General features: G+C 58.2%; 1 protein-coding gene across 3 annotated transcripts in view; it reads left to right on the forward strand.

Moving 5' to 3' along the window:
- The first annotated feature begins 1,730 nt into the window (after positions 1–1,730).
- Positions 1,731–27,270, forward strand: part of PCGF3 (polycomb group ring finger 3) — a 28,967-nt gene continuing 3,427 nt past the window's right edge. The window contains exons 1-8 of one of the 3 annotated variants that reach the window (XM_036280203.1): positions 1,731–1,852; positions 2,612–2,762; positions 6,882–6,999; positions 8,715–8,811; positions 9,115–9,170; positions 10,008–10,118; positions 12,021–12,109; positions 16,546–16,683. In XM_036280203.1, the coding sequence (XP_036136096.1) occupies positions 6,891–6,999; positions 8,715–8,811; positions 9,115–9,170; positions 10,008–10,118; positions 12,021–12,109; positions 16,546–16,683 (600 nt within the window). In that variant the 5' untranslated portion in view covers positions 1,731–1,852; positions 2,612–2,762; positions 6,882–6,890. Of the gene's footprint in view, positions 1,853–2,611; positions 2,763–6,860; positions 7,000–8,714; positions 8,812–9,114; positions 9,171–10,007; positions 10,119–12,020; positions 12,110–16,545; positions 16,684–27,270 lie in introns of those variants that run through there. The other 2 variants (XM_036280211.1, XM_036280197.1) reach the window with 2 other exon arrangements.

Below are 27,270 nucleotides of genomic sequence, written 5' to 3' on the forward strand. Positions count from 1 at the left end.
AGGCACAGGCACACGCAGGCTCCTGGGCTCTTCTCCGGCACACGGTGGCCTGTCCCCTGCACCACCGAGTGACCCCTGCAGGGAGCCTGTCTCTGTGTGACGAAAGCCGCTTCTCTTCAATAGAGACTTTTATTTGGTTAAAGACATTTCATTCTAGTCTTAATTTGATACTTTTTTTAAAGTCAGGAATGGATAATGTGTATTATCAAATGATTTTTATGCATTTGGGGAAGAGCTTATCAGTTTTCTCCTTTTCTATCACAAATTACATTTATTTCTTACACTGACCCTGTTGCTCCAGGGATAAGCCTAGCTTGATCAGCATGACCCTCTGTCGCTCAAGCTGGACTCGGTGACGGCTCACGGTTCTCACTGTGCACCTGTGCACGTGGCCTGCGCCCCCCCACCCCCACCCCTCCGTCTGGCCTGCTGTGTGCTGTGCTCATCGCGCGAGCTGGGAAGCCGGCTGCGCTGTGTGAGGCGGGGTTGGTCCCAGACACCCTGAAGCTTGAGCCCAAGTTCTCTGCTGATGGGTCGGCTTCCTTAACAGTTTCAGAACTTCCCGGGTTTTCTTTTTCTGTGCTTACAGCCTCGATTCTAATGTTACTTTTCTTAGAATGTATCACTTTCATACAAATTTGCAACTTTATTGGCATGAAGTTGTTCAGGATATTCCACTGTTGGCCACCTCTCAGCGAGGCGCTCACTGAGCACCTGCCCCCCTGCGGTCCCTCGTCAGAGTGTGGGCCGGGCGCCTGTCCTGTTCACTGTGGGCAGAGCGCGGCACTGTGACCTGCCAAGCAGCCATAGCCACACCAGCCAGAGCGCACAGCTGGGTGGCCGCTGTGCTGGGCAGTGGGGACGCAGTTCGCACAGCCCTTTGGGAAAGGCCCCACAGGCCTGCCCAGCTCCGTACAGCTGACCGCCTCCTGCTCCCTCTCCTCTGACTTTTTATGCAAAAGTTAATTGGGTTTCAAAGACTAGTTGATAAAAAAATGGAGTTATGGAAACCTCGGCATAGAAACAATGTAAATTGGATGTGATATGAGCATCGTGTGGGCGTCTCTGGTCCCCGGGGGGCTGTCCACGGCAGTTCCACCACGCACGGTGTCTGTGACATCGGGCCTGCCTTCAGTGTGTGGTCCTCCCAGAGCCTCCAGCCCACCACTGTCTTATCTGCGGCCTCGGGGCCCACCTCCCTGCCTCGTCTGGCTCCTGTCGGCGAGGCCCAGGCCACGGAGCCTGGCAGGGCCGCTCCTTGATCCCAACAAGCAGTGTGCTCGTGGGTGTGTCTGTTGTCCTTCTCCCCCAGAACTCCATGTCCTCGTCCCTGCGGGGGCCCAGAACCCGACTGGGAGCCTGTGTGGAGGGGCCCCTGGTGTGTGTGTTCACGGGGTGGGGTGGCCCCAAGAGACACCTCTGCTCTTTACCAGGAATTAAAGGACACACTTAGTTATAACCTGCCCCCCGAGGCCCCAGCCTGCCACCAAGTCGCCCCTGAAATTCATCGCTGCCTCCTGAGCTTTCCCAGCCCCTCATCCTGCCACCTGGGCCCCCACCCCCGCTGCCTCCATGCATGCCTCACCTCGCCCGCCCCAGCAGCCCCTGGGCCTCAGGGATACCAGCTGCCAGAGCCCTGCCTGTGACTCTGTCCATCCTGGCTCTTCACGGTCATTAATTCTTGTTTTTCTTTTGGTTTTAAGTAAAGGATCAGACGTGTTCACTGAGCAAGGCCAAAGTTGCTGGTGTGGCGGGGACGCGGGCTCCGGACAGCACCTGGGTGACACCACCCCTGTCTTGTGTCTCCACAGGCCCCAGAATGTAGCGGAGGGCTCGCGGCGGCCACGTCCAGGTAACACGCGAACTGGTGACTTGCAGGGCGTGCACAGCGCTGAGCTCAGCTCTCACCCGTCTGAGTGGCTGCAGCAGGGGACGGCTTCTCGGCTCCTCGGGTCCTCAGTGTGGTGCCAGGCTCCAGGGCAGACGGAGCGGCTGTCAGTGCGCGTCTCTGGGCAGCAGTGCTGATGGCTCTGTCCCCCTGCTGGCTCATGGCCTCGTCTGAAAGGCCCAGTGAGCCCTGGCCGGTTTGGCTCAGCGGTTAGAGCGTCAGCCTGTGGTCCAGAGAGACCCGGGTTCAGTTCCCGCTAAGGGCATGTACCTCGATTGCAGTTTGTCCCTGGCCCTGGTTGGTCGTGCCGGAGGCAGCCACTCGATGTGTCCCTTTCACGTCAATGTCTCCCCCCCCACACTTGTCTGAACAAAAAATGGAAAAAATGTCCTTGGGTGAGGATAAAAAAATAAATAAAAGGCCCAGTGAGCACCCTGGCCGGTGCTAAGTGGTTAGAGCGTTGGCCCGCGGACCAGAGAGACCCGGGTTCGGCTTCCGTAAGGGCACGTGCCTCGGTTGCAGTTTGTCCCTGGCCCCAGTCGGGGTCGTGTGGGTGGCAGCCACTCGATGTGTCTCTCTCACATTGATGTTTCTCCCTCTCACTCTATGATGCAAAAAGTGTCCGCAGGTGAGGATTAAACAGAAAGTTCCAGTGAGAACTTGAGCACAGGGCTGTGCATCCCACATGAACGACGTGACCTAACCGATGCGTTTCTGTGCTAGAAAATGGAAAAAGAGCGAAGGACGGAAGGAAGGCGCAGAGGTGAAGACGCGGAGTGTGGAGCGGTGCAGCGGCCAGGGCGTCGCAGCGTCCCAGCCGCGGCCTGAGTGCCCATGTGGAGCGGAGGGAGCCGACAGGAGGCGTCTAGAGGAGGTGATCGGGGGTCGGCTCGGGGGTGGTGCTCGCAGCTGCCGGGGTCCCGCCTCGTCCTGGGCGCCCGCGCGAGTGCAGGGAGGAGGGCGCGGTGGACGGCAGCGGGGCTGCCGCCGGGAGCCGCTGCCCTGGGCCAGGCAGGCGCCCAGCTGGTGATGGCCAGGTCTTTGCCCTTCTGAGGCCCTCACGTGCCTGAGGACAGGAGTTCCGCGGCCACCGGGAGAGCCTGGGCCTGGGGACGGCCCGTCTTGTCTCCACATGTGGTTGGCCAGTGGGCTGGTCTGGCCCTCAGCCAGGTGCTCCATTCAGGCCCCTGTCCCTCTCTCCCTCCATCTTTCTTTGCCTTCTGTGGCCCTGACAGTGTTGAAAGCGACCCCCTCTTTGGGGCTGACCTGGTGTTCTGGGCAGTGGGACCAGCCGTGTGCCTGCACAGGAGTCCTGTCGGGGGCCGTGTCCTCCCTGGAGGCATCAGGGGGCACACCTGCCATCTCTCTGGTCCCCACCAGGGTGCCACTTGGTCACTCAGTGAATGGAGTCTGTGGGCTCCCTCCACCCTGTGCCCCACTCGGCCCCTGTGCCGTTTGGTGGGGCACTTTGAGACCGTGAGTCTTTTGCTCAGCAAAGTCTCACCACTGGTAGCACCAACCGCGCCCACGGATGACTCCTGGACACATGTCCCTGTTCTCTGTTCCGGGTGGTGACTCGCTTCCTCCCACAGTCCTCAGCTCACGTTCTCCCGTGAGGACGCATGTCTCTTACTTCTCTGTCTCGGTGTGGACGCTTGGCCTCTGTGTTCTCTAGACGATAGTCTGATTTACTCTGACGCCGACCTGACCCCAGATGAGTCACTGCGCGTCTCCACGCTCGGGTCCCTGTGCTCTGAGCTCCGTGGATGCTCCAGGGCTGCTGCATTCCTGCCCGCCTGGTCGGCTGACAGCGGAGCACCCTCAGTCCCTCGTGGTGGACAGTGCGTCCATGCAGGACCGGCTGCAGAGGAGCAGCCTCTCCAGGGGGACAGGGGGGCTGGGCCCGTGCACATCCACCTGTGTCTGCTCACCACCTGCCCACGGCGTGAGTCACACTGACCATGGCCCCAAGAGTCATGGACGCCGCCCCCTGCGAGGGCCGAGGCACGTCCGTGCCCACGGGACTGCAGTTTGTCTCTGTCTTCGGTTTTCCTCGGTGGTTCGGTTGTTCGGAGTTGGGGAGACGTCTGTGCTGAGTGTGCTGTGTGGTCAGACTGTGCACATCACTGAGCACGTCCTTGCATCCCCAGTGGCCAGAGCGTGAGCTCCACCGGCTGGAGATGGAGACAGCACAGCACTCGCTGGCCGCTCTGGGCTGGGGCGGCGTCGCAGACTGCAAGGTGGCACCCCCGTTCTCTGCCGTGCTCTGCCGGGGATGTTTTTAGGGTTATCCTCTCTCAGGGACTACATCCTCTTTGCCAGCTCCCCAAGGTGGGGCTGGATCCTTCTTCAATGAGCCACTTTCCAGAAGGTCAGAGTCCCCTGACCGGGGCCTTCACAAGCCCTCCGTGAAGACAGCGTGAACCTGAGGGCTCCGAGCTGCGGCCTCCTTCACACCGTTCCCTGCGGAGCGAGCACAGCGGGGGCCTCGGCCTGAAGAGAGCCTGCGGGAAGTCCCACTGCTCCCGCAGTCTCGACTGGAAGGCCCCCGGAGCAGGGCCCCCGAGCAGCGCAAGGTCAGCGCCTCAGGGCCCTTCGGAAAGGAAGACTGGGCGATCGATCGTGCGGGGCCCGACTCGCCCTGCGTCCTGGGAGCGGTCCGGCGTGCTGCTGCTGGCTGCCGGCTGCCAGTCACTTTGTTTTGCGAGTGAACTTCTGGCTGGTGCTGGAGCCTCACCCGACCGCCGCCCACCTGTCCTCCCAGCGGCATGTGGGTGCCAGCTCCCCGACCGCCGCCCCTCCGGTCCTGCCTCCTGTCGGCTGTGAGCCCTGCCCCTGGGCCCCACTCGCTGCCCAGCGCCAGTCACGGCCACATTCTCCCCTCGTACCTCATCTGAATGGAAAAGTCTGGCCCTGGCCGGTTTGGCTCAGCTGTTAGAGCGTCAGCCTGGGGACCAGAGAGACCCGGGTTCGGTTCCTGCTAAGGGCACGTACCTCGGTTGCAATTTGTCCCCGGCCCTGGTTGGGTCGTGTGGGTGGCAACTACTCGATGTGTCCCTTTCACGTCGATGTTTCTCTCTGTCTCCCTCTCCCTCCCGCTCTGTCTGAAGATAAATGCAAAGATGTCCTCAGGTGAGGGTAAAAAAAAAAGAAAAATGTCTGCGTCCTTGGGCTGTCTACTTTCTCCTCCTCCTTTCCAATGGCCTTGCGCAGTGAGCCCTGTGCCCTCGGGCGCAGCGTGAGAGCTCGCTGTCCACGGCGTCTGCCCACGCTTGCTGTGGTGCCCGCTGCTCTTGGTGACGAACGTGGCCCTTTCGCCTTTGCCTCTGACGGCCACAGTTTCTGTTTCTGGGCTTGGCGCAGAAGGCTGCTCGTGATGCTTGTTTGCGGGGCGTCTGCTCAGTGAGTTCCTCCGGGCCCTGCTCTGTGTAAGGCGTTTTGTGTCGGCTCCTACCCGCTGCTGAAGCCATCGCCCCCCCAGGGCTGTTCTGGAGGCCAGAGTCAGGCCAGGTGTTGAGGGGCTACTCCTTCTGGAGGCTCCAGGGGGACTCAGCCTTGCCCTTTCCCGCACCCCTGGCTCGCGGCCCCGCCTTCCAGCCAGCAGCACCACCAGCCCCCGTCTCTCTCTGCGACTCTCCTGGCTCCCCCGATCAGGACCCCGTGATGACATGGGGTCCACCCGCGTGATCCAGGCCTGCTCCCATCTCATGGACCCTTTGCCGCGTGCGGTGACGTGCAGGTTTGGGGCAGGATGTGGACCACTTCAGGGCTGTTCTGCCGCTCGGTGCAGCGACACCCTCTGATCTAGAGACGGAGCCCTGACCGCCAGGGCTGGCCGCTCGCGGTGCACAACACTGGGACTCCCACACCGTCCGCGTGCTAGCTGGTGTCCTGCAGGAGAGTGGCAGGGACAGCGGTGACCCTGCTCCAGGCCGAGGGCCACCGCATCCCGTCGGGGCAGGATGCGGGGCTGCTGGGGTCCTGGTACCGGGAGGAGGGCTGGAGCCCCTGCTGGTTCGATGGAAGACATTCCGGCCGCCTTCAGTGTGCTCTCTGTTGCCATTCTGAACAGTTGCAGTGAACAGCTTTTGAACTTGACTGGTTATTATGATAAATTTCTAGAAATGGCACATCAGCCCTGGCCAGTTTGGTTCAGCGGTTAGAGCGTCGGCCTGCGGTCCTGAGAGACCCGGGTTCGGGTCCCGCTAAGGGCACGTACCTTGGTTGCAGTTTGTCCCCGACCCTGGTCGGTTGTGCGGGTGGCAGACACTCGATGTGTCCCTTTCACATCGATGTTTCTCTCTCTCTCTCTCTGTTCCTCTCTCTCCCTCCCACTCTACCTGAACAAAAAATGGAAAAATGTCCTCGGGTGAAGATAAAAAAAAAAAAAGAAATGGCACATCAGGCGGGTAGCCCTGTGAACACCCGCTTCCCGATCTCTCTCATGTCAGCGACACCTGCTGAGACCTCCTGTCAGCGCTGTGCTCCTCCAGACTAGGGCTCGCCGCCCTCCTGCATCACGCGTCTCCAGGCCGGAGCCTGGTGCGGAAGAGGGCCTCTCCTCCCCTGCGGCCTTTTGTCTGCTCGGCTTGCCAGATGAGCCGGAGGCTTCCGCAGATGCCCCCCCCTTCCCACTCCAGACCTCACGCAGCCCACGGCCCGCTTCCCAGGCCTGGAGCACCACAGACCACCCTCACCCGCGCCGCCAGCTCGCCAGCTGCCTCTGCGCAGTCCTGAGCAGGGGGAGGGGCTGTGTGCTGGCAGGGTGCTCGCTCAGTGCCCAGGCCACGCTGCCCTGGGTGCTGTGGGGCAGCCCAGTCCCCTGAGGCCGCCGCACTGTACCCGCCTGCAGAGTGGACGCTGGCTGGGACCTGCCCAGGGGTGGTGCAGCCTTGGCCACTTGTGGTCTCCTGGAAGGATGTCTTCTGATTTCATTTACCTGGACGTACCAGAGTATTTCAGATATTAATCGATGTGCATTTTTCTCTTGCAGAAGCCAAAGATGTTGACCAGAAAGATTAAACTCTGGGACATAAACGCCCACATCACCTGCCGTCTGTGCAGCGGGTATCTCATCGACGCAACCACGGTGACCGAGTGTCTGCACACGTGTATGTGTGAATGTTCTAGAACATGGCCTTTGTCAGCCGTGTGGATTGCTGTCTGACCGAGTGGACACGTGTGTGTGAGAATGTTCTAGAATGTGGCCTTTGTCAGTCATGTGGAGTGCTGTCTGACTGCACACGCGTGTGAGAATGTCCTAGAACATGGCCTTTGACAGTTTCTAGCATTTGCCCTTTGGTACGTAGCTTTTTTTTTTTTTCACCAAAAGCTTTTAGCTGAAGCAGAAGGCAGGACACAGAAGCAGGACTAAAAAAGATCTTAAAGATAAATCAGAAAAATTATTTCAAATTAAAAATACTGTGGGTAATTTCAACAGAGATACCATTTAAGAAAGCTAAATACAAGGAGATTTCTTTATTTGCATAGGACAGCCAGACCAGTAACTGGAAAGAGAACGTCATTTCTAGTGGGCAGAGTGCTTGTTCCCTAAACGTCTGGGAGAGGGGTCCTGTGCCTGGTGCCTCCGGGGCTTTGATTCTTACAAGACTCCTGGCTCGTGCTGAACTCAGATTTTTGTTTTCCAAATCCTCACCCGAGGATATTTTTCCATTTATCTTCAGACACAGTGTGAAGGAGGGGGAGAGAGAGAGAGAGACATCGATGTGAGAGATTCATCGCCTGGTCACCACCCACACGACCTGAACTGGGGCCAGGGACAAAGCACAACCGAGGTCCATGCCCTTAGTGGGAACCAAACCCGGGTCTCTCTGGTCCGCGGGCTGATGCTCTAACTGCTGAGCCAAACTGGCCAGGGCTGGGTGGTTTTTTTTGTTTGTTTGTTTTTTAAGCACAGCCTCAACTGAAAAGTTGACACCATGGTTCACCTTGAAATGTAGTTGTTCAGGGCGTTGAAGAAGCCCTTTTTTAGACAAGATTTTTAAACTAAAACGAATACCTGTAATACGTGTAATTTTTAAACATTGATTTCAGAGTAGGGAAGGGACAGAGAGACACATTGGTTGCCTGCTCTGCGCACCCTGAGCAGGGACAGACCCACAGCCTCTGCTGCATGAGACGAGCCACCTGGTCGGGGCCCTGTCATTTTTTGATCCTGTGCTTTTCACTTTAGAAAATAAAATATTTTCCTATTTTCATAGAATTTCTAATTTAAAGTTAATGGTACTTTTAGATCGTGGGTTATAATTCATGTTATTTTCACAGAATTTTTTTTTTTTTTATTCTCACTCGAGGACATTTCCCCATTTCTTGTTCAGACAGAGTGGGAGGGAGAGAGAGAGAGAGAGAGAAACATCAACACAAAAGGGACACATCGAGTGGCTGCCTCCCGCACGACCCAACCAGGGCCGGGGACAAACTGCAACCAAGGTACGTGCCCTTAGCGGGAACTGAACCCGGGTCTCTCAGGACTGCAGGCTGACGCTCCAACTGCTGAGCCAAACTGGCCAGGACTATTATCACTGAATTTTTGGTGTACAAAGAGAACCCTGGGACCTTTCGGGCTCACTTACAGTACTTTTGACCATTGGCCCCGAGGTTGGACCGTGCTCAGCTGCTATCCTGGTGCTTGGGCCTCTGCTTCTCGCTAGTCTTCTAGTCCCGCGCCCCAGCCTGCACAGGAGGCAGCAGGCCTGCAGCGGACAGTCAGCACGGGGGGCCGGGCGGGGCTCTCACAGTGCCAGGAGACGGGCCGCTGGCACCCTGGCCTGGGCCCCCTTTCTCACGTGAACTGTTCCTGCCGCAGTCTGCCGGAGCTGCCTCGTCAAGTACCTGGAGGAGAACAACACCTGCCCCACCTGCAGGATCGTCATCCACCAGAGCCACCCGCTGCAGTACATCGGGTAAGCGGGCCCCCGCCCAGTGCCGTGGCCGAGGGGTTGCGGGCACTGCCGGGCCATCTCTGCCAGTCCCCAGCTGTGCTCCGGTCTGCAGAGCATGGGCTGGGCTGTCACGGAGAACGGAGCCTGCTCTCCAGCGGGCGGGGCACTGGTCACCAGGAGGATCCTGTCGGGGTTGCCATTCGAAGTGTCTGTGCACAGCTAGTGCATAAACTCGATGGTGCGTCAGGCCCCGGGACACTGCTGAGTGGGAAGCTTGTGAGAATCACGGAGCGAGCTTCTGGTTTACCTGTCTTCTCTTCGCAGCCATGACCGGACCATGCAGGACATTGTTTACAAGCTGGTTCCAGGCCTGCAGGAGGGTGAGTGTCAGCATGGCCGCTGGCGTGCTGTCCCTCGGGGGCTGGTCGGGGTGCGAGGCCCTTCGTTCGGCAGAGCCGCCTTGTCTCTGCTCTGAACTCCCTGCGCCCGGGGCTGGTCTCGCCCGTTGCCTCACCTTCATCTGCAAAGCCCTTTGTGGGGGCGCAGCAGGCACAGGGGTGCAACAACTGTGTGTTTAAAGTGAATCCCATTGGGAATTTAAAAGAAACGTCACGTGCTGCACGTACCCCGAGATGGGAGCAGCTGTTCTTTCAAAGGTTCGCACAGCTCTGAGCACAGACTGCTCTGCGCTTGCTGGGGGGAGGCTCGGGTTCCGCTCCGTGTGGGCGGCAGGCTGGTGGTGCCCCCTGCTGGTGACATGTGGATGCTGTCTCCAAGGTGAGGCTTGTTAGGAACTCTGTTTCTCCTGGTTAAATTCCAGGGGAGGGTTATAACTTACAATACAGCGACTGCGTTAGCTCAGGAGAGATTGTTCCTGCCCTTGGGAAGTCTCCCAGACGTGGAATTCATTCACACAGGAATGAAATTGCCCAAGGAAACGTGGTAGTCCCCTTCGATTAGGGTTCAGTCTGGTAAACGGGAGACAGTGCCTCAGAACGAAACTGTGGGATCATTTGAACACGGCGTCGGCAGAACCCGCCACATCGAGAGCCCCGTGTCTGTCCAGAGCTGGGAACCTCTCGGAGGTTCTGGGAACCGCAGTTCGACTTCATTTCCTTTTCGTAGTGGCTTCCAAACTGTTTTTCATGTGACATTTGTGATGTTAATACAGTTTATTGGCTGCTTAAGATTAAAGGTTATGTGTTAATCTTTAACAGCGGAGATGAGAAAACAGAGGGAATTCTACCACAAGTTGGGCCTGGAGGTGCCCGGAGACATCAAGGGGGAGACCGGCCCCGCGAGGCAGCACTCGGACCCCCACCGGAACGGTAAGGAGGGCAGGGGCTTGCAGGCCAGACCCTGCCCCAGGCTGGTGGGGAGAGCGGCCTCTGTGAGTGTCCAGACGGGCTCTCGCGGGGCTGTGGGCAGAGGCACCGAGGCGCAGGTGGCCCTCGAGGACGTCGCGAGTGTGTTTCGTTGTAGGACGGCCAAGGAGCATTCGGTGCTCGCGTAGAACGGATGGCATTTTAAATCCACGTGGCGTGACAGAGTATCGAGACCTTTGATGCCGTGATGTGTCCTCGTGGCACACAAACTCCTAGGCGACGTGAGACCGCCCCGGGCGTCTCACTGTCCGAGTAGGAAGGGCGCCCCTGGTGGCCCTGGGCTCCCGGGAGGCGGTGGGTGCAACGTAGGGGAGCCCAGGGCTGTCCCCACATGGCGTCTTCATTTCCAAAGTGGCATCGATGCCCTGGTTGGTGTGGCTCAGTGTTTGGAGCGTCTACCTGAGGACCAAAGAGTCACATGTTCGATTTCAGTCAAGGGCATGTACCTCGGCTGTGGTTTGTTCCCGGCCCTGGTAGGGTCGTGCGGGAGGCAGCCAGTCGATGTGTCTGTCTCACATCAACGTTTCTCTCTCTTTCTTCCAATTTATCTGAGGATAAATGGAAGAATATCCTCGGGTAAGGTTTAAAAAAAAAAGTGGTGTTGAGCAGTACCTCCTCTGGTGCCTGCAGATGGGACCCTGGAGGTTGAGATGTTGAGCGTCGGGTAGCGTTGGAGGCGCCGCAGCCACCGTGTGGCCCCTCTCACCATCCACAGTCGTCACCGTCTGTGCCCCTCATGCCGTAGAGCACACAGAATCCGCCCCTGGGCCTGACTGAAGAGCACACATCCAACAGGACCCTGTCCAGCCCTCTGAGGGCGTGCTCTGCAGTGTGTGCTCTGCAGCGTGTGCTCTGTGCATATGCTCTGCGGAGTGTGCTGTACGTCGTGTGCTGTGTGGTGTGTGCTCTGAGGTGTGTTCTCTGCGGCGTGTGCTGTACAGTGTGTGCTGTATGGTGTGTGCTCTGTTGTGTGTTCTCTGCGGCGTGTGCTCTGCGGCATGTGCTGTACTGCATGTGTTGTATGGTGTGTGCTCTGCGGCGTGTGCTGTATGGTGTGTGCTCTGTGGCGTGTGCTCTGCGGCATGTGCTGTATGGTGTGTGCTCTGTTGTGTGTGCTCTGAGGTGTGTTCTCTGCGGTGTGTGCTCTGTGGCGTGTGCTGTGCGGCGTGTGCTCTGCGGCATGTGCTGTATGGTGTGTGCTCTGTTGTGTGTGCTCTGAGGTGTGTTCTCTGAGGTGTGTTCTCTGCGGCATGTGCTGTACTGCGTGTGCTGTATGGTGTGTGCTCTGCGGTGTGTGCTCTGCAGCGTGTGCTGTACAGTGTGTGCTGTATGGTGTGTGCTCTGTTGTGTGTTCTCTGCGGCGTGTGCTCTGCGGCATGTGCTGTACTGCGTGTGCTGTATGGTGTGTGCTCTGCGGCGTGTGCTGTATGGTGTGTGCTCTGAGGTGTGTTCTCTGCGGCGTGTGCTCTGTGGTGTGTGCTGTCCAGCGTACACTCAGTCCAATCTTCACAGCACTTTGAGTACGCTGTCAAGTTAAAGTGACAGTTTCTCCCTGGCCTGTTTGGCTCGGTGCTTAGAGCACTGACCTTGGACCAAAGGGTTGTGAGTTTGATTCCTGGTCAAGGCATGTACCTGGGTTGCAGGTTCGACCCCCGACCCAGTTGGGGTTGTAGCCAATGGATGTGTCTCTCTCACATCAGTGCTTCTGTCTCTCTTCCTCCCTCCCTCCCTTCCACTCTCAAAAAAATTAATGAAACATATCCTCAGGTGAGGATTAACCAAAAAAAAATTAACGGTTTAACATTTTGGATTTAATAATACAGCACATTCTCTTTTTGCTAAAAGGTGAAACCAAAGCAGATGAGAGTTGCAACAAGGAGCCTGCGGAGGAGAAGCAGGAGGACGACAGCGACTACCACCGGAGCGACGAACAGGTGAGCCCCGCCCTGCCCCGCCCCATCCTGCCCCGCCCCACTGCTGGCTCCTCCCAGCCACTCCTCCTTGTCCAGGGGAGGCCACGAGGGACAGAAAACAGACGTAAAACATTCATTCATTTCCTTAGTTTTATCCTGTCAATTTCTTACATTATTTTTCTTTTTTATTTAATTATCAAAATAACATGCGCACCTGTGAAGCTTTTAGATAGAAAACAGGTGAGGTTCAGCCTGCGCACACCTTGGGTCTCCTCAGCCCATCCCCAGGTTGTCCCTGAACAAGCCGGTGCAGGTTTCAGGCCAGTAGACCGTGAGCCGGCGGGTGGGAAAGAAGCTCCCGCCAGTTCACGGAGGACCCGTCCGTGTGCCTGCTGCAGCTTCAGGGAGGAAGGAGGAGCCCGACGGCCCCATCGAGTCTCAGACCTGGGGCGCGAGCTGTGCCCGTTGCGCTCTCCGTGAACTCGGCCTCCAGAGAGCCAGACGCAGTGATGTCTGTGAGCCGTCCCTCAGCCCAGATGGACAGAAGCAGGGGGGTGAGAAGAACACGCCAGGTTCTTAGGTCAGGCTCATCTGACGTCACTGGGGACATGACCGTTAGGGTTCGCTGTGCTCACAGGCTGAAAAGGTCGATGTGCAACAATCAGCAGATGTGAGTTATTCCACACGAACAGACACCTTGAGTAGCCTCCCGGGAAGTGAGTGAGGCCTCAGTGAAGACAGTGAGGCCTGGAGGAGGCGGGGAGGGGAGGGGAGACCGCGGCCTGTCCCTAGAGGGAGGGTTGTGTGAAGATCCCGGTGCTCCCCACATCGAGCTCAGAGGTGGTGGTTTTCCGTTTGTTACGGAATTTAACCAGCAGGGGAGACAAGCTCGAGGACAGCCGGGGGGGGGGGATGGGCCAGGCAGGGCATGCAGGTGACACTTGTGCACACACACATCATGCTCAGACACACCTGTGTGTGTGATAATTACATGGATGTGCACGTTCACCAGGCGCAGTCCCGGGATGAGCCTTCCCGTTCCGGTCTCTGCCTGTGCGCCACGGGGACAGTGCGAGGGCGTCTGTGCTGCGGGGACAGTGCGAGGGCGTCTGTGCCGTGTGCTGCGGGGACAGTGCGAGGGCGTCTGTGCCGTGTGCAGTGGGGACAGTGCGAGGGCGTCTGTGCCGTGTGCTGCGGGAACAGTGCGAGGGCGTCTGTGCCGTGTGCTGCGGGGACAGTGCGAGGGCGTCTGTGCCGTGTGCAGTGGGGACAGTGCGAGGGCGTCTGTGCCGTGTGCTGCGGGCACAGTGCGAGGGCGTCTGTGCCGTGTGCTGCGGGCACAGTGCGAGGGCGTCTGTGCCGTGTGCAGCGGGGACAGTGCGAGGGCGTCTGTGCCGTGTGCTGCGGGCACAGTGCGAGGGCGTCTGTGCCGTGTGCAGCGGGGACAGTGCGAGGGCGTCTGTGCCGTGTGCTGCGGGGACAGTGCGAGGGCGTCTGTGCCATGCAGTGTGCTCGGCCGCACCCCAGGTCTTGGGGACCAGACAGACTGAGAGCTGGGGAGTCAGCGCCCTCTGGGGCCCACCATTCACCCACTTCCTGGACGGCCCCTCAGCGTCATCGGCTGCTGGCCGCAGGGCTCCCCTCTGTCCCCACCTCTGCCCACCCTTGGAGCTGCAGGGGCCCTGAAGACGGCTGCTGCCCAGGCCCATGGGCCAGGCCGGGCGGGTGCTCAGTCCAGTGATGGGGCAGAGGCTGGGGGTCAGGAGGTCGGCTTCCAGGCCAGACAGGTAGGCGCGGCTGCCAGTGGGGACTGGATGTGCCCCTGTGGAAGCTCAGCCCGCTAGGTAGGGGCCCAGGTCTGAGGGCAGTAGCCCGACAGCCCCGTCCGTGTCTGCTCACTGCTGTCTGGACCCCCGCTCGGGCGGGCGGGGACGTTCTGCTGCAACCGGAAGGAGGGTCCAGACCCTTGGCTGCGAGGCCACAGGCTCCTGCCCGTCCTGCCCTGAGAGTTTTCACTCAGAGGCCACAGGTTCGCCCGGTGCTTTTCCAGCGTCTGCCGCACGGCCTGCCGCACGCGGGGCTGTGTGCACGTCTCTGTTGTCAGAACCGTCCTTGTGGTCGTTCCTGAGACGGGTCTGGTCGTGGTTTTAAAAAGTGTCTCTGGGTGTGCTGGTGCTGACGCGGACTGTGCGTTCAGACAGGCCCCGCCCACCACGCACGCGTGGTGTCGCATGTGAGCGGGCACTGCGGCCCCGCTGCCCCCTTGTTCTCTCCGGGAAGTGTGTCAAGTCGAGATGGCAAGTTGTTGACCTTTGTTCCTTTTCTAGCTTCCTGGTCGATTATTTGTATAGTTTCTAACTAGACTACTTTTGTGAATATTTTTAAATTATCACTATGATTTCTTTCTTAACCCATGGGTTATTTTTAGTTTCAGTTTTTGTTAATCTGCACTTGAGGATATTTTTTCCATTTATCTTCAGACAGAGCGGGAGGGAAGGGGAGAGAGAGAGAGAGAGATCAGTTGGTTGCCTGTTGCACAACCCCAACCAGGGCCAGGCACCAAACTGCAACCGAGGTACATGCCCTTGACCAGAATCGATCCCATGACTCTTTGGTCTGCGGGCTGATGCCCTAACTGCTGAACCAACCCGACCGTGGTTTTCTATTGATTTTTAGAGAGAGTGAGCCAGCAGACGCCTCTCCCTGTGCCACGCTGTGTGGACATGGGCCTGGCCCCTGTGCTGTGTGGACGTGGGCCTGGCCCCTGTGCCGTGGGGACGTGGGCCTGGCCCCTGTGCTGGAGGGACGTGGGCCTGGCCCCTGTGCTGGAGGGACGTGGGCCTGGCCCCTGTGCCGTGGGGATGTGGGCCTGGCCCCTGTGCCGTGTGGACGTGGGCCTGGCCCCTGTGCCGTGTGGACGTGGGCCTGGCCCCTGTGCTGGAGGGACGTGGGCCTGGCCCCTGTGCCGTGTGGACGTGGGCCTGGCCCCTGTGCTGTGTGGACGTGGGCCTGGCCCCTGTGCTGGAGGGACGTGGGCCTGGCCCCTGTGCCGTGTGGACGTGGGCCTGGCCCCTGTGCCGTGTGGACGTGGGCCTGGCCCCTGTGCTGGAGGGACGTGGGCCTGGCCCCTGTGCCGTGGGGACATGGGCCTGGCCCCTGTGCTGGAGGGACGTGGGCCTGGCCCCTGTGCCGTGGGGACGTGGGCCTGGCCCCTGTGCCGTGTGGACGTGGGCCTGGCCCCTGTGCTGGAGGGACGTGGGCCTGGCCCCTGTGCCGTGGGGACGTGGGCCTGGCCCCTGTGCTGGAGGGACGTGGGCCTGGCCCCTGTGCCGTGGGGACGTGGGCCTGGCCCCTGTGCTGGAGGGACGTGGGCCTGGCCCCTGTGCCGTGGGGACGTGGGCCTGGCCCCTGTGCTGTGTGGACGTGGGCCTGGCCCCTGTGCTGTGTGGACGTGGGCCTGGCCCCTGTGCTGGAGGGACGTGGGCCTGGCCCCTGTGCCGTGGGGACGTGGGCCTGGCCCCTGTGCCGTGGGGACGTGGGCCTGGCCCCTGTGCTGGAGGGACGTGGGCCTGGCCCCTGTGCCGTGGGGACGTGGGCCTGGCCCCTGTGCTGGAGGGACGTGGGCTTGGCCCCTGTGCCGTGGGGACGTGGGCCTGGCCCCTGTGCCGTGGGGACGTGGGCTTGGCCCCTGTGCCGTGGGGACGTGGGCCTGGCCCCTGTGCTGGAGGGACGTGGGCCTGGCCCCTGTGCTGGGGGACGTGGGCCTGGCCCCTGTGCCGCGCTGGAGGGACGTGGGCCTGGCCCCTTGCTGGAGACGTGGCCGGCCCTGTGCCGGCGCTGGTGGACGGGCCTGGCCCCTGTGCTGGGGGATGTGGGCCTGGCCCCTGTGCTGGAGGGACGTGGGCCTGGCCCCTGTGCTGGGGGACGTGGGCCTGGCCCCTGTGCCGGGGGGACCTGGGCCTGGCCCCTGTGCCGTGCTGGGGGACGTGGGCCTGGCCCCTGTGCCGGGGGGACCTGGGCCTGGCCCCTGTGCCGTGGGGACGTGGGCCTGGCCCCTGTGCCGGGGGGACCTGGGCCTGGCCCCTGTGCCGGGGGGACCTGGGCCTGGCCCCTGTGCCGAGCCCTGTCCCGCTGCAGAGTGCTCGGCAGACAGAGCTCCTGTGTCTGTTGGTGTAACTCGGCCCAGCCCAGAGCCTGCAGTGAATGGATAGGTCTCGGATCCACTCCCAAGTGCTGTCGATGAGACAGGACTGACAGCGCACAGCGCACGTCACGAAATGGCAAACGGTGAACTGGTGTTAAGACAATGTGCGTAAAATGACTTTTAAAACCCCTTTCCCACAGTGTTGGGGTCTGGGTGATTTCTGATTTCAAAAAAGCCAGCGCCCTTAGACCTCGCAGCACCGCGGGCAGCCGGCCTGTGCCCGGAGCGCCCGCCAGCTGGTGTGTCCCCGCAGGTGAGCATCTGCCTGGAGTGCAACAGCAGCAAGCTGCGCGGCCTGAAGCGCAAGTGGATCCGCTGCTCCGCCCAGGCCACCGTGCTGCACCTCAAGAAGTTCATCGCCAAGAAGCTCAACCTCTCCTCCTTCAACGAGGTAACGCTCGCCGGCGCCGCTGCAGCACCTTTCTTACTCGTGTCAGCCTGCTTCCAGGGACGGGGTCGTTCCCACAGCCGTCGGAGCGCCCTCGGGGGTCTCGGTGTGTTGTGCCTGCCCCCAGAGAGTGAGGGCAGTGCGTGGCCCGGGGACCCTGCACGGGGGCCCACTGCTAATAGGGGAGAAAGGGGTCCCAGGGGCCACTGCCCCATGTTGAAGGGTTCATTTCACAAGGTGGATGGGACTGCAAGATAGGTAGGGAGATAGAATACTTCAGGTTGTGATTGTTGCGGAGACTAAAATAAAGCCTGGTGACTTAGTTGTGCCCAGTGAGGGGGCACATTAGCTGGGGTCACGGGGAGTCCCCTGAGGGGCCGCGTGGAGGTAGCTGTCTGTGGGTCACAGTGCAGGGCCGCGTGTGAGGGAGGGCCTGGCCTTAGGCGTGGACACACGGTTTGAGCTGCCGTTTCACAGTGGTCCTCGGGCTGTGAGAGACATGGATGGTCGCCCTGGCCGGTACAGCTTAGTGGGTAGAGTGTAGCACATAAACCAAAGGGTCACGGGTTCGATTCCCGGTCAAGGGCAGGTACCTGGGTTGCAGGTTTGATCTCTGGCCCTGGTCGGGTCATGCAGGAGGCAACCAATCGATGGGTCTCTCTCACATCGATGTTTCCCTTTCTCTTCCTCTTCCTCCCGTCCACTCTCTAAGAAAAAAAAAATCATTGGAAAAAATATCCTCAGGTGAGGATTAACAAAAAGAAAAACAGATCATCGGAGTACAGAAGTGGAAGCCAGAGAGACCAGTCGGGGGTGTCTGTGGCAGGAGGGGTGGACCAGGCAGTGCAGGGCCGTGGGGGTGGACAGGCTTGAGCCGCACTTTGGAGAGTAGCACTCGGGCGGCGGCCCAGCCGCGCTGCATCCAACCTGCTGGGCCTGTGAGTGTGGCCTTCGGGGCGGGAGGGTCTTTTCAGGGTAATTAAGGATCTTGAGATGAAATGATCCTGTCTGTCTGGTGGACCCTCAATCCAATTACAAGTGTCCATACAAGGAGAGCCAGGCGGACGTCTGGACACAGAAGGAGACGTGGGGACACAGACAGTGTGGCCTGCGCACAGGAGGGACCCTCCCTGAGCCTCCAGCGCCAGCTCGACCTGCCCCACTGGACCGTGGGCTCCGGCTGCTGTCTGAGAGAGCATGTTCGTTTGTTCAGGCCACCGGGGTGCTGACACTTTGTCCGTTGCCGCGGGAAACCGAAGTAGGTTTTGGTGCCAGAAAGCGGAGAGCAGCCTAACGAAGACCGAGCACTGGCTGTGGCTTCGGCACTGGCTGTGGCTTCGGCACTGGGCGACAGTGGGGCCGGAAGAATTCGAGACGGTTTAAAAAGCCTAGCTCGCCTGGAAGAGCCTGCTGGTAGGAACGTGGTCCTTACAGGTGACTCTGGTGACAGCCCAGAGGGAGCGGGGAGCACAGAGTGCTTCTCGGAGGAGACGCGGCACCACAGACAGGGCTGGTGGAAGCAGGGTGTTAAAGGGCCTCCGTCCGTGCGCAGGAGCGAGCGTGCGGCTGCCGTGTTCTCCAGTCCTGGGGAAGCAGAACTTGGGTGTTCGCTGAGGGGACTTCGAGCAGAGTGTGGAAGTGCAGTCTAGTCTCTCCTACTTGAGATGAAATAGGAGAGGAGGCAGGAGCTCAGAAAGGAACTGCTGAGCAAATCAAACCAGCGCTTGGTGCCCTGGGGATCCACGCCTGACAGATCGAGGGAGAGGCCTGTGCTAGGGACCCGCTGTGAGGGAAGCTCTGCGGAGGCCGGGCTGCGGCCGGACAGCCTTCTGCTGGACAGATTGGTGGTGTGACGCGCGGTAGCCCGGCCCTCTGGGAGTGGAGAGGGTTACTAGGGAAGATCTCTGGAGCATCTTTCTGTCTGATGTCCTGGGCCCGAGACTACATGGGAGACCCTCAGAGTGCGTGCGAGTATCGGAGCAGCAGAAACACCGCCCACTTGGACTGAAGGAGACAGAAGCAGGAGGCGCTGAGAGCAGGCTTCCGGTTCTGTGCGGAGCCTGAGCTGACGGAGCTCCTCGGGCGCGAACAGGGGCTGCCCCTCAAGAGAAAGGAGGGCTGTCTCCAAGGGCAGAGCTTGGGCCCAGAGGGCAGAACCTCGACCACGGTGTGCTCTCTGGCAGCCTGTGGGATTTCCCTGCTGGGTGTCAGACTTGCTTGGGACCACCGCCCTTTCTGCTTTCTCACAGGCCTCCCCGGGGGAGAGGGCTGTCCTGTGCCGGCTGCTCCCTTGTGTTTGGGAGCAGGTGTCCTGCCTTCTGGTCTCGCAGGTTCACAGCCAGGGAGGAATTTTGCCCCAGGATGGGCCATAACCAGAGTCTCACCTACACTGATTGACATGATTTAGAAATAGGATCTGGGATTTTTGAACTGCTAATATCTAGATGGGATTTGGGAGTTGATGCTGGGATCAGTGGAAGCTCGGGGGATGGGCTGAATGTGTTTGGCTTGTGGGTAGATGTGGACGTGGGGCATGAGAAGGCTGACTGCAGTGGGGCGAGTGGTGACCTCACCAAAGACATGTCATTTCCTACCCCCAGAGCATGGTTCTGGCTTCGGGTGACATCGGATATGTGCTAAGAACCTGGAGATGGCCCTGGCCCATTTGGCTCAGCGGTTAGAGCATCGGCTGGCAGACCAAAGAGTCACAGGTTCAATTCCAGTCAAGGGCATGTACCTCGGTTGTGGTTCGCCCCCGGCCCTGGTCAGGTCGTGCAGGAGGCAACCAGTCGATATGTCTCTCACATCGATGTTTCTCTCTCTCTCTCCCCTCTCCAACTCTATTTGAAGATAAATGGAAAAATATCCTCAGGTGAGGATTTAAAAAAAAGAATCTGGAGATAAAGAGATTATTCTGAATTACCCAGTGGGGCCTGAGTGCAATGGTGAGGGGTCTCGTGAGAGACGGGGCACTAGTTGTCTCGATGGACTTAAAAGGTGGACATCACATGAGGTGTCTTCTCTGGCCGCAGCGCGTGGAGTTGGAAATCAATAAAAGGGGAACTGGGACATTCACAGAGTTGTGGAAACAAACACACTTTTATTTTACTTTTATTATTATTTTAATTCTCACCCGAGGATATTCCCCGTTTATTTTCAGACAGAGTGGGAGGGAGGGAGAGAAAGACGCAAGAAAGACACATCGAACCGCGGCCGATTGGAATTGAACCTGTGACACATTGCCTCCCACTGACCCTGACCCGGGCCGGGGACCGGACTGCACCCGAGGTATATGCCCTTGATTGGAATGGAGCCCGCGACTCTGGTCTGCGGGCCGATGCTCTAACCACTGAGCAACCGGCCAGGGCCAGACAACACACTTGTAAGCAACACATGAGAAATGTGTAAGATCACATGAGAAATCGAGCAGAATTGAAAATACTTAGCGACGGTTAGAGATGAGAGCACGACATCCCGGCTCTCGGCGCCCCGAGAGCAGTGCCGGGGGCTGGGCTGCAGCACTCGGGTCAAGACAGATCTCAGCCTGCAGCCTCAATCTACAGCTTAAGGAACTAAGGAAAAGCAAGCTAAACCCAAACCCAGCAGAAGAAATGAAATAATAAAGACGGTGGCAAAAATAAACAAATAAAGAGTAAAAAAACAACAAAGAAAATCAATGGTTCTTCAAAAAGGTCAACAAAATTGAGTTTTCTTTTTTTTTTTTATCCTCACTCGAGGACATTTTTTCATTTTTTGTTCAGATAGAGTGGGGGGAGAGAGAGAGAGAGAGAGAAAGGGACACATCGAGTGGCTGCCACCCGCACGACCCAACCAGGGCCAGGGACAAACTGCAACTGAGGTACATGCACTTAGTGGGAACCGAACCCGGGTCTCTCTGGTCCACAGGCCAACGCTCTAACCGCTGAGCCAAACCAGCCAGAGCCAAAATTGAGTTTTCTAGAATGGACTAAGAAAGAAAGAATAAAAATTACTAAAATCAGAAATGAAAGTGGGGACATCACTGTGATTCTAGAGAAATAAAAGGGATTATAAGAGAATTCTGAACAACTACACACCAGCAAATTGAATAACCTAGGCGTAGTAGACAAACACCTGGAAACATGAAGCCGACCAAGACTAAATAATAAGCAAGTGGAAAATCTGAGTAGTCCTATAACTAGTAAGGAGATTGAATCATTAATCAGAAATCTCTCAACAAGGAAAAACCCTGGTCCTGATGGCTTCACCGGTGAATTCTACTGAACTTTTAAGAAGAACCAATACTTATCCTTCTTAAACTTCTCCAGAAAATTGAAGAGGTGACAATACGTCCCAACTCCTTTCATGAGGCCCGTGTTGCCCTGATACCAAAGCCAGACAAACACTGCAGGAAAAGACAGCCATGGGACAGTGTCTCTGATGAACATGCATGCAAAATCCTCACCAGCAGTTCGTCCGCATGTTAGAAGGATCATGCGCCGTGACCACGTGGGATTTGTACCTGGAATGCAAGGACGGCTCGACATGACAGCCGATGGATGTGATCTGTCCCATCAGGGAATGAAGGGAGAAGAGTATGATCATCTCGACTGACACAGGAAAAGCGTTTGACAACATTCAGCATCCTTTCACGATAACAGTCAACTAGGGATAGAAGCCAGGTATGAAATGAAAAGAGAATAAAAGCCATACATGAAAAACACACCATGAGCATCATCTCAGTGGTGAGTTTGGGGGGCTTTTTCTCTAAGGTCAGGAACAAGACAAGGTGCCCACGCCACCCCTCTCCTCAGCACATTGCTGGGGGTCCTAGCTAGAACAACTAGGCAAGAAAAAGAAAGCAACTCATTCAAATGGAAGAGGAAGGAGTGAAGTTACCTGTGTGCAGGTTATGTGACCATGTGTGTGGAAGAGCCTAGACGTCCCACACCACCGCCTGTGAGCACGATGGGTGAGCCCGCCGGCAGCTGAGCCCAGCCACAGAGCCCAGCCGCGTTTCTAGGCTGAGCAGTCTGAGAAGGAAATGACGAAGCAGTTCCATTTATAGTCGCATTGAAACGGTGCAGTGCTTAGGAATTAACTAAGGAAGTAAAATATTTGTACAGTGAAAACTACAAAAAATGCTGAAAGAAATCGAAGACAAATAGAGACGCATTCTTTCATATGTTTTGGCATACATGTTGTTAAAAGAACTACAGGTTCAGCCCTGGCTGGTTTGGCTCAGCGGTTAGAGTGTCAGCCCGTGGACCAGAGAGTCCCAGGTTCGGTTCCTGCTAAGGGCACGTACCTTGGTTGCAGCTAGTCCCCTCCCCAGTTGGGGTCATGTGGGTGGCAACCAGTCAGTGTGCCTCTCTCACATCAATGTTTCTCTCTCTTACCCCCTCTCTCTTTCCCACTATATCTGAAGATAAATGCAAAAAATACATAAATAAAAAATGATTAAAAATACTAAAAAACTACAGATTCAATGCGTTATCTACCAGAACCCGAGTGACTATGTTGCAGAAATTTTAAAAATGTATCTTAAATCTCAAGGAACCTAGATAGCCAAAGCAGTCTTTAAAAAGAATAAAACTGGCCCTGGCCAGGTGACTCAGTTGGTTGGAGCATTGTCCCACACTCCCAAAGGTTGTGGGTTTGATTCCTGGTCAGGACACATATGTGGGTTGTGGATTCGATCCCCAATCAGGGTGAGTGCAAGAGGCAACCTATTGATGTTTCTCTGTCACATCGATGTTTCTTCTCTCCCTTCCTCTCTCTCTAAAAGTCGATAAAATCATATCCTCGGGCAAGGATTAAAAATACTGGAGGCCTCACTTCCTGATTTCAAGACTTACTACAAACCCCGTAACCACAAGGGCGTGGCACTGGCATAAACACGGACATGTCGACCGGGGGTGGAAGAGCAAGCCCAGAAATAAACCCTCGCCTGCGCGCCAACGACTTTGTCGGGCGCCGGGCCGGCCCTTCGATGGGGCAGGACGGGCCTGTCCACAGAGGAGCGGGGAGCACCGGCCCCACGTGCGGAAGGAGTCAGACCCCAGCCCAGCCCCACGTGCGGAACAGCTCAGGACGGACTGTTCACTCAGAGCCCTCAGTGTAAGTCACGGAACTCGCAGAAGGACCCAGGTTCACGCTGTTGGACTTGACCGTGGTTTTTTGGAAATGACACCAAAGGCAGGGGCAAAAAAAAAAAATGACAAACTGGACTTCATGGAAATTTAAAAATTTTGCCCAGGATGGAAGAAAGTATTTGCAAATTATATATCTGAGAAGGGATTACTATCCAGAATATATAGAGAATTCCTAAAACTTAACACTCACAAAAAACAATCTAATTAAAAAAATGAGCAGAGGATCTGAACATTTTCCCAAAGGAGACATATGAATAGCCAATGAGCACATGAAAAGACATTCAGCATCACCAGTCTCTAGGGAAACGAAATCAGAACCACGATGAGAACCACCCACACCCATTAGGACAGCTGCTGTGATACGAATGAACAGATACGCGTGTCGGGGGGCGTGGAGGGATGGGGACCTGCGGGCCGCGGGGGGATGTCCGACGAGGCGGCCCTGCGGGAACGTAGGGAGGAGCCTCAGACAGTACCCACAGAACTGTCCGCGAACCAGCGATTCCACTTCTGGGTGTGCGTGCAAAGGACAGAACACAGGATCTGAAAGAGATGCGTGTCCATGAATGTGCAGCATCACTGGAAACAGAGACATGGAAGCAGCCGGTGTCCACTGACCGCTGGTGAACAGCGTGGTCCGTCCACCAGTGGACACGCGCAGCCATCACATGAAGGGGAGTGCTGACACCTGCTGGCAGGGACAGACCTCGAGGCCGCTGGGCTGCGTCACAGTCCTGTGAGCTCCCTTCACACGGTGCTGTTGGGACCGTCCGAGAGACAGAAAGTGGGTGCTGTGTGCCACGGGCTTGATGGGCAGTTCTGTTTGCTGGAGAGAGTGTCGGTGTGTCGACCACAAACACCACCACCAGGTGTTCCGCCATCAAAAAGGATTCACTCGGGAAAGGAAACCTGGCGTTTCCATCCGTGCTGCGGGGTGCGCAGGAGCAGCAGACCCCTCTGACGGGCAGGAGGTTTGGGGAGGCTCCGACCCCAAGCCCGCCGTAAACATGGTGTGAGCTCTCCCGCCCCCTGTGTGGGTCAAGCTCTCTGTCGTCAGGTCTCACCCTGAGAGCTGGTCGGCAGCCAGGTCCTCCCGTCAGCGGCCTCTTGTCCCGGTGCCGGAGGGACGGCCTGTGTCCGGGTTTGACCACAGCAGTGACAGCTTCACTGCAGGAAGAGGATGACCGAGCTGTACATTCAGGCCGCGACTGCGCGCAGCCCAGGGTTTCTGCTTCCCTCTTGGGGTGACACGTGCACCCAAGAGCCTGCTCCCTGGAGTTCAGCCGCCCAGGTGGGTCCACAGCACCTGGCGGCGCCCCTCCAGACAGGCCGTGGTGGGCTCTGCGTGGAGCCGGGCTGCACAGGGCAGTGGGGTCATCCCGGGCCCAGTGCCAGACTGCTCTCCCTGAGCACGGTCCCTTCGGTAGGACAGCGGGGTGCGGAGCAGTCGGGGTGCTCCTGCCGTTTCTGCCGCAGCTGGGTGGAAGGCGGCCGGGGCCAGATGCACGGGGCGTCCTGTGGTGACCTCAGGGCCAGAGCTCGGGCCAGAAGGGGTGGGTCTCAGACGTGGGCCATGGAGTTTGGAGGGTCTGTGTAAATTTTCCAACTGAATCTTTTTTTTTTTTTTTAATTTTTTTTTCTTTATTGATTTTAGAGAGAGAGGAAAGGAGAGGGAGACAGAGATATAAACATCGATGAGAGAGAACATCGATTGGCTGCCTCCTGCACGCCCCCCACTGGGGATCGGGCCCACAACCTGGGCATGTGTCCTGACTGGGAATCGAACCAGCAACCTCTTGGTGCAGGGTCGACACTCAACCACTGAGCCACACCAGCCTGGCTCCAACTGAACCCTAATAATACCCACAGTGCATTCGCCTAAGCTGAGGACTTCAGTGAAAAGGTGAAATTGGCCAAACAGCACAGACCTGGTGAGCACCTGGACCCCTGTGCTGCTCCTGAGGGTCCCCAGTGGGACACTCTCCCTAACAGAACTTCAGCCACAGATGAGGCCATCGCCTGTCCACAGGAAAAGGTTCCGTCCAGTGAGGGCACATGCCAACCATGACTAAATGACATCGATGTCCATGAGGTGGGGACCTGTGTGCAGTCCATCTGCCAGACCTCCAGTGGCCCGTGAGGCGATCTGCAGTGTCCAGGGCCGTGTGCACAGGCTTCCCTGGGATGCTGCACTTTGCACAGGTGGACGATGAGGTCACTGTTTTTCCAAGGCCTTGTTACTCTGTCCCCCACTGCTGACTCTCAGGCCCTCCCTGTCATGGACCGTGGTCCGGACGGACACCTGGAGTCTCCGGGAGGAGGGGCTGTGTTTCGTCTGAACTACAGCTCTGCTTTCGTCACACCAGCAGCTGGAGCTCCAATCTCGCTCTCCTTTCCGGAGCCAGCTGTTGGGCCCTCTGCACGGTTTGTCTAGATTATCCTTTGGAGACACACCCTCTGGCCAACGAGGGGGGACAGCAGTGTCCCAGATGATCTCGCCCCGTGCCCAGGGCTGACAGGACCTTGCAAATTGCGGCCGTGGCAGGTCAAGGCACAGCGGCCGGGGGTCCTGAGCACAGGTCGCTTTTTCTCCCAGCCCTCACCCGAGGACTTGCTTCCACTGACTTCAGAAGGGGAGGGAGGACTGATGTGAGAAGCATCCATCAGCTGCCTCCTGTACGCACCCCAACTGGGCATCAGACCTGCAACTGTTTGGTGCCCAGGATGACGCTCAGACAACGAGCCAGGGCACACCAGGCACTTTGCTTTGTTCCCACTGGACGCAGGAACTGTGCTGGCACCTGCTCCTGCACAGGCCGGCACTGTCCGTGTGTAGGCCACTGGTCTCGCCCTGGTCGAAGGGCAGCCCAGTGAGAGCCGGATGTGGCCCCGGTGGAAACGTCACCTCGGCTTCGAGGTGGCCCTGCAGGGGCCGCACGGCACTCCCCGCTCTACCCTGACCGTGTGGCCAGGTCCACGCTGCCCGGAGCCACCAGGCGCAGGAGCCCAGCCAGCCCTGTTGAGCAGCTGTGAGGAGCTGATTGGCTGTTCTGACAGCACCATCTAATTCTAGAGTAACCCCCTCCTGGAGACATTTCCAGCACGATACGTGTCTGGAAGTCTCAGCCTAGTCGATGAGTGTGGTGGGAAGCTGGGGAGACAAGGGTGGGCACCTCTCCTGGGCCTGAACAGGGGGAGGGGGCCCAGAGATGGTGCCCGTGGAGATCCGCGTTAGCTGAACGGCTGCTCTGGGGCTGAGAGGGGGACTCGGGTCAGCCAGAACAGAGCCCTTCCTGAGTGGGAGAAGAGTTTCTGCCAGCCGATGAAGAGGGAGGGCCGGGGGGGCCTGTAGTTCTTGGAGCCTGTCCCTGGATCAGGGGCTCAGGACGTGGGTTAGATGGCCGAAGGCCCTGGCGTGCTCACAGCTGTGACGATGTCTTTCCAGTGCCCTGGCTGTTTGCAATAATGGCCCAAGCTGGGAGCCTTCGTTTGCTGGAGATGGGAATTTAAAATCTTAGGGTCTCACTTCCAGGCGGCGTGCTGAGGGTGCCAGCCCACTTATTTCAAGTCAGCGGAGTCTCGAGTGGCGTGTCCCACTCCGCCCTGGCCCCTGGCACTGAGGGGGGAGAGGCCCAGGCGGAGCCACAGTGGGAGGAGAGCCGGGGGCCTGTCTGAGCGGGAGGACACCTGCCTCCTGCAGGCTCGGGGAGCTGCTGCCGGCTCCGCGGGCTCCGGTGCGAGGTCGAGCATTTCCCCAGATCCAGGTGGGTTTTCTACTTCCCTTCGAGACGGCCGTCGGGCAGCCAGTGTCGAGCCTACCTTCCCCACGCGCGGAGAGCTGCTGCCGTGGACCTGAGCCGCGGGTGCTCTGAGGACCCTGCAGGTCCGAGGGGGGCCCTCCGCCCCGCAGCGAGCACCTCACCAGGGCTCGGCGCTGCTTCACTTCTGGAGCTTAGGAACGTGGGGTCTGCTGGGATGTTCTAAGGGCTGGTCTTTCTTTTGAAGTCCAGTAGCGCTGGCTAAGTCTCACCATTTGCAAAGAGGCACCGTCAGCGTCCCGGTGGTTTCTGGAAGCCTCGGATCGCCGCTCGGAATGGGCGGTTCTTTCTGCTTTGCAGTCGGCACTACAGATCTCCAGTTCGGGTTTTAAGAAAAGTAAGTTCGGCCCGGCCAGTGTGGCTCAGTGGACTGAGTGTCGTCCTGTGGACTGAGAGGTCCCAGTTGGATTCCCAGTCAGGGCACGTGCCCAGGTTGTGGGCTGATCCCCAGTAGGTGCAGGAGGAAGCTGATTGATGTTTCTCTCTCATCAATGTTTCTCTCTAAAAAATCAAAAAGAAAAGTAAGTTTGGGAGTCTCAGGTGTTGAGTTACTATTGGTCAGATCAGTTCACTTAGTTAAAATGGCCATAAGGAGAGACCACGATTCTGAACCAATCTGGCTGGGGTCCCTGCAGGAG

This window comes from Molossus molossus, unplaced genomic scaffold (assembly GCF_014108415.1).
Source record: "Molossus molossus isolate mMolMol1 unplaced genomic scaffold, mMolMol1.p scaffold_m16_p_1, whole genome shotgun sequence".
NCBI classification, from domain to species: Eukaryota; Metazoa; Chordata; class Mammalia; order Chiroptera; family Molossidae; genus Molossus; species Molossus molossus.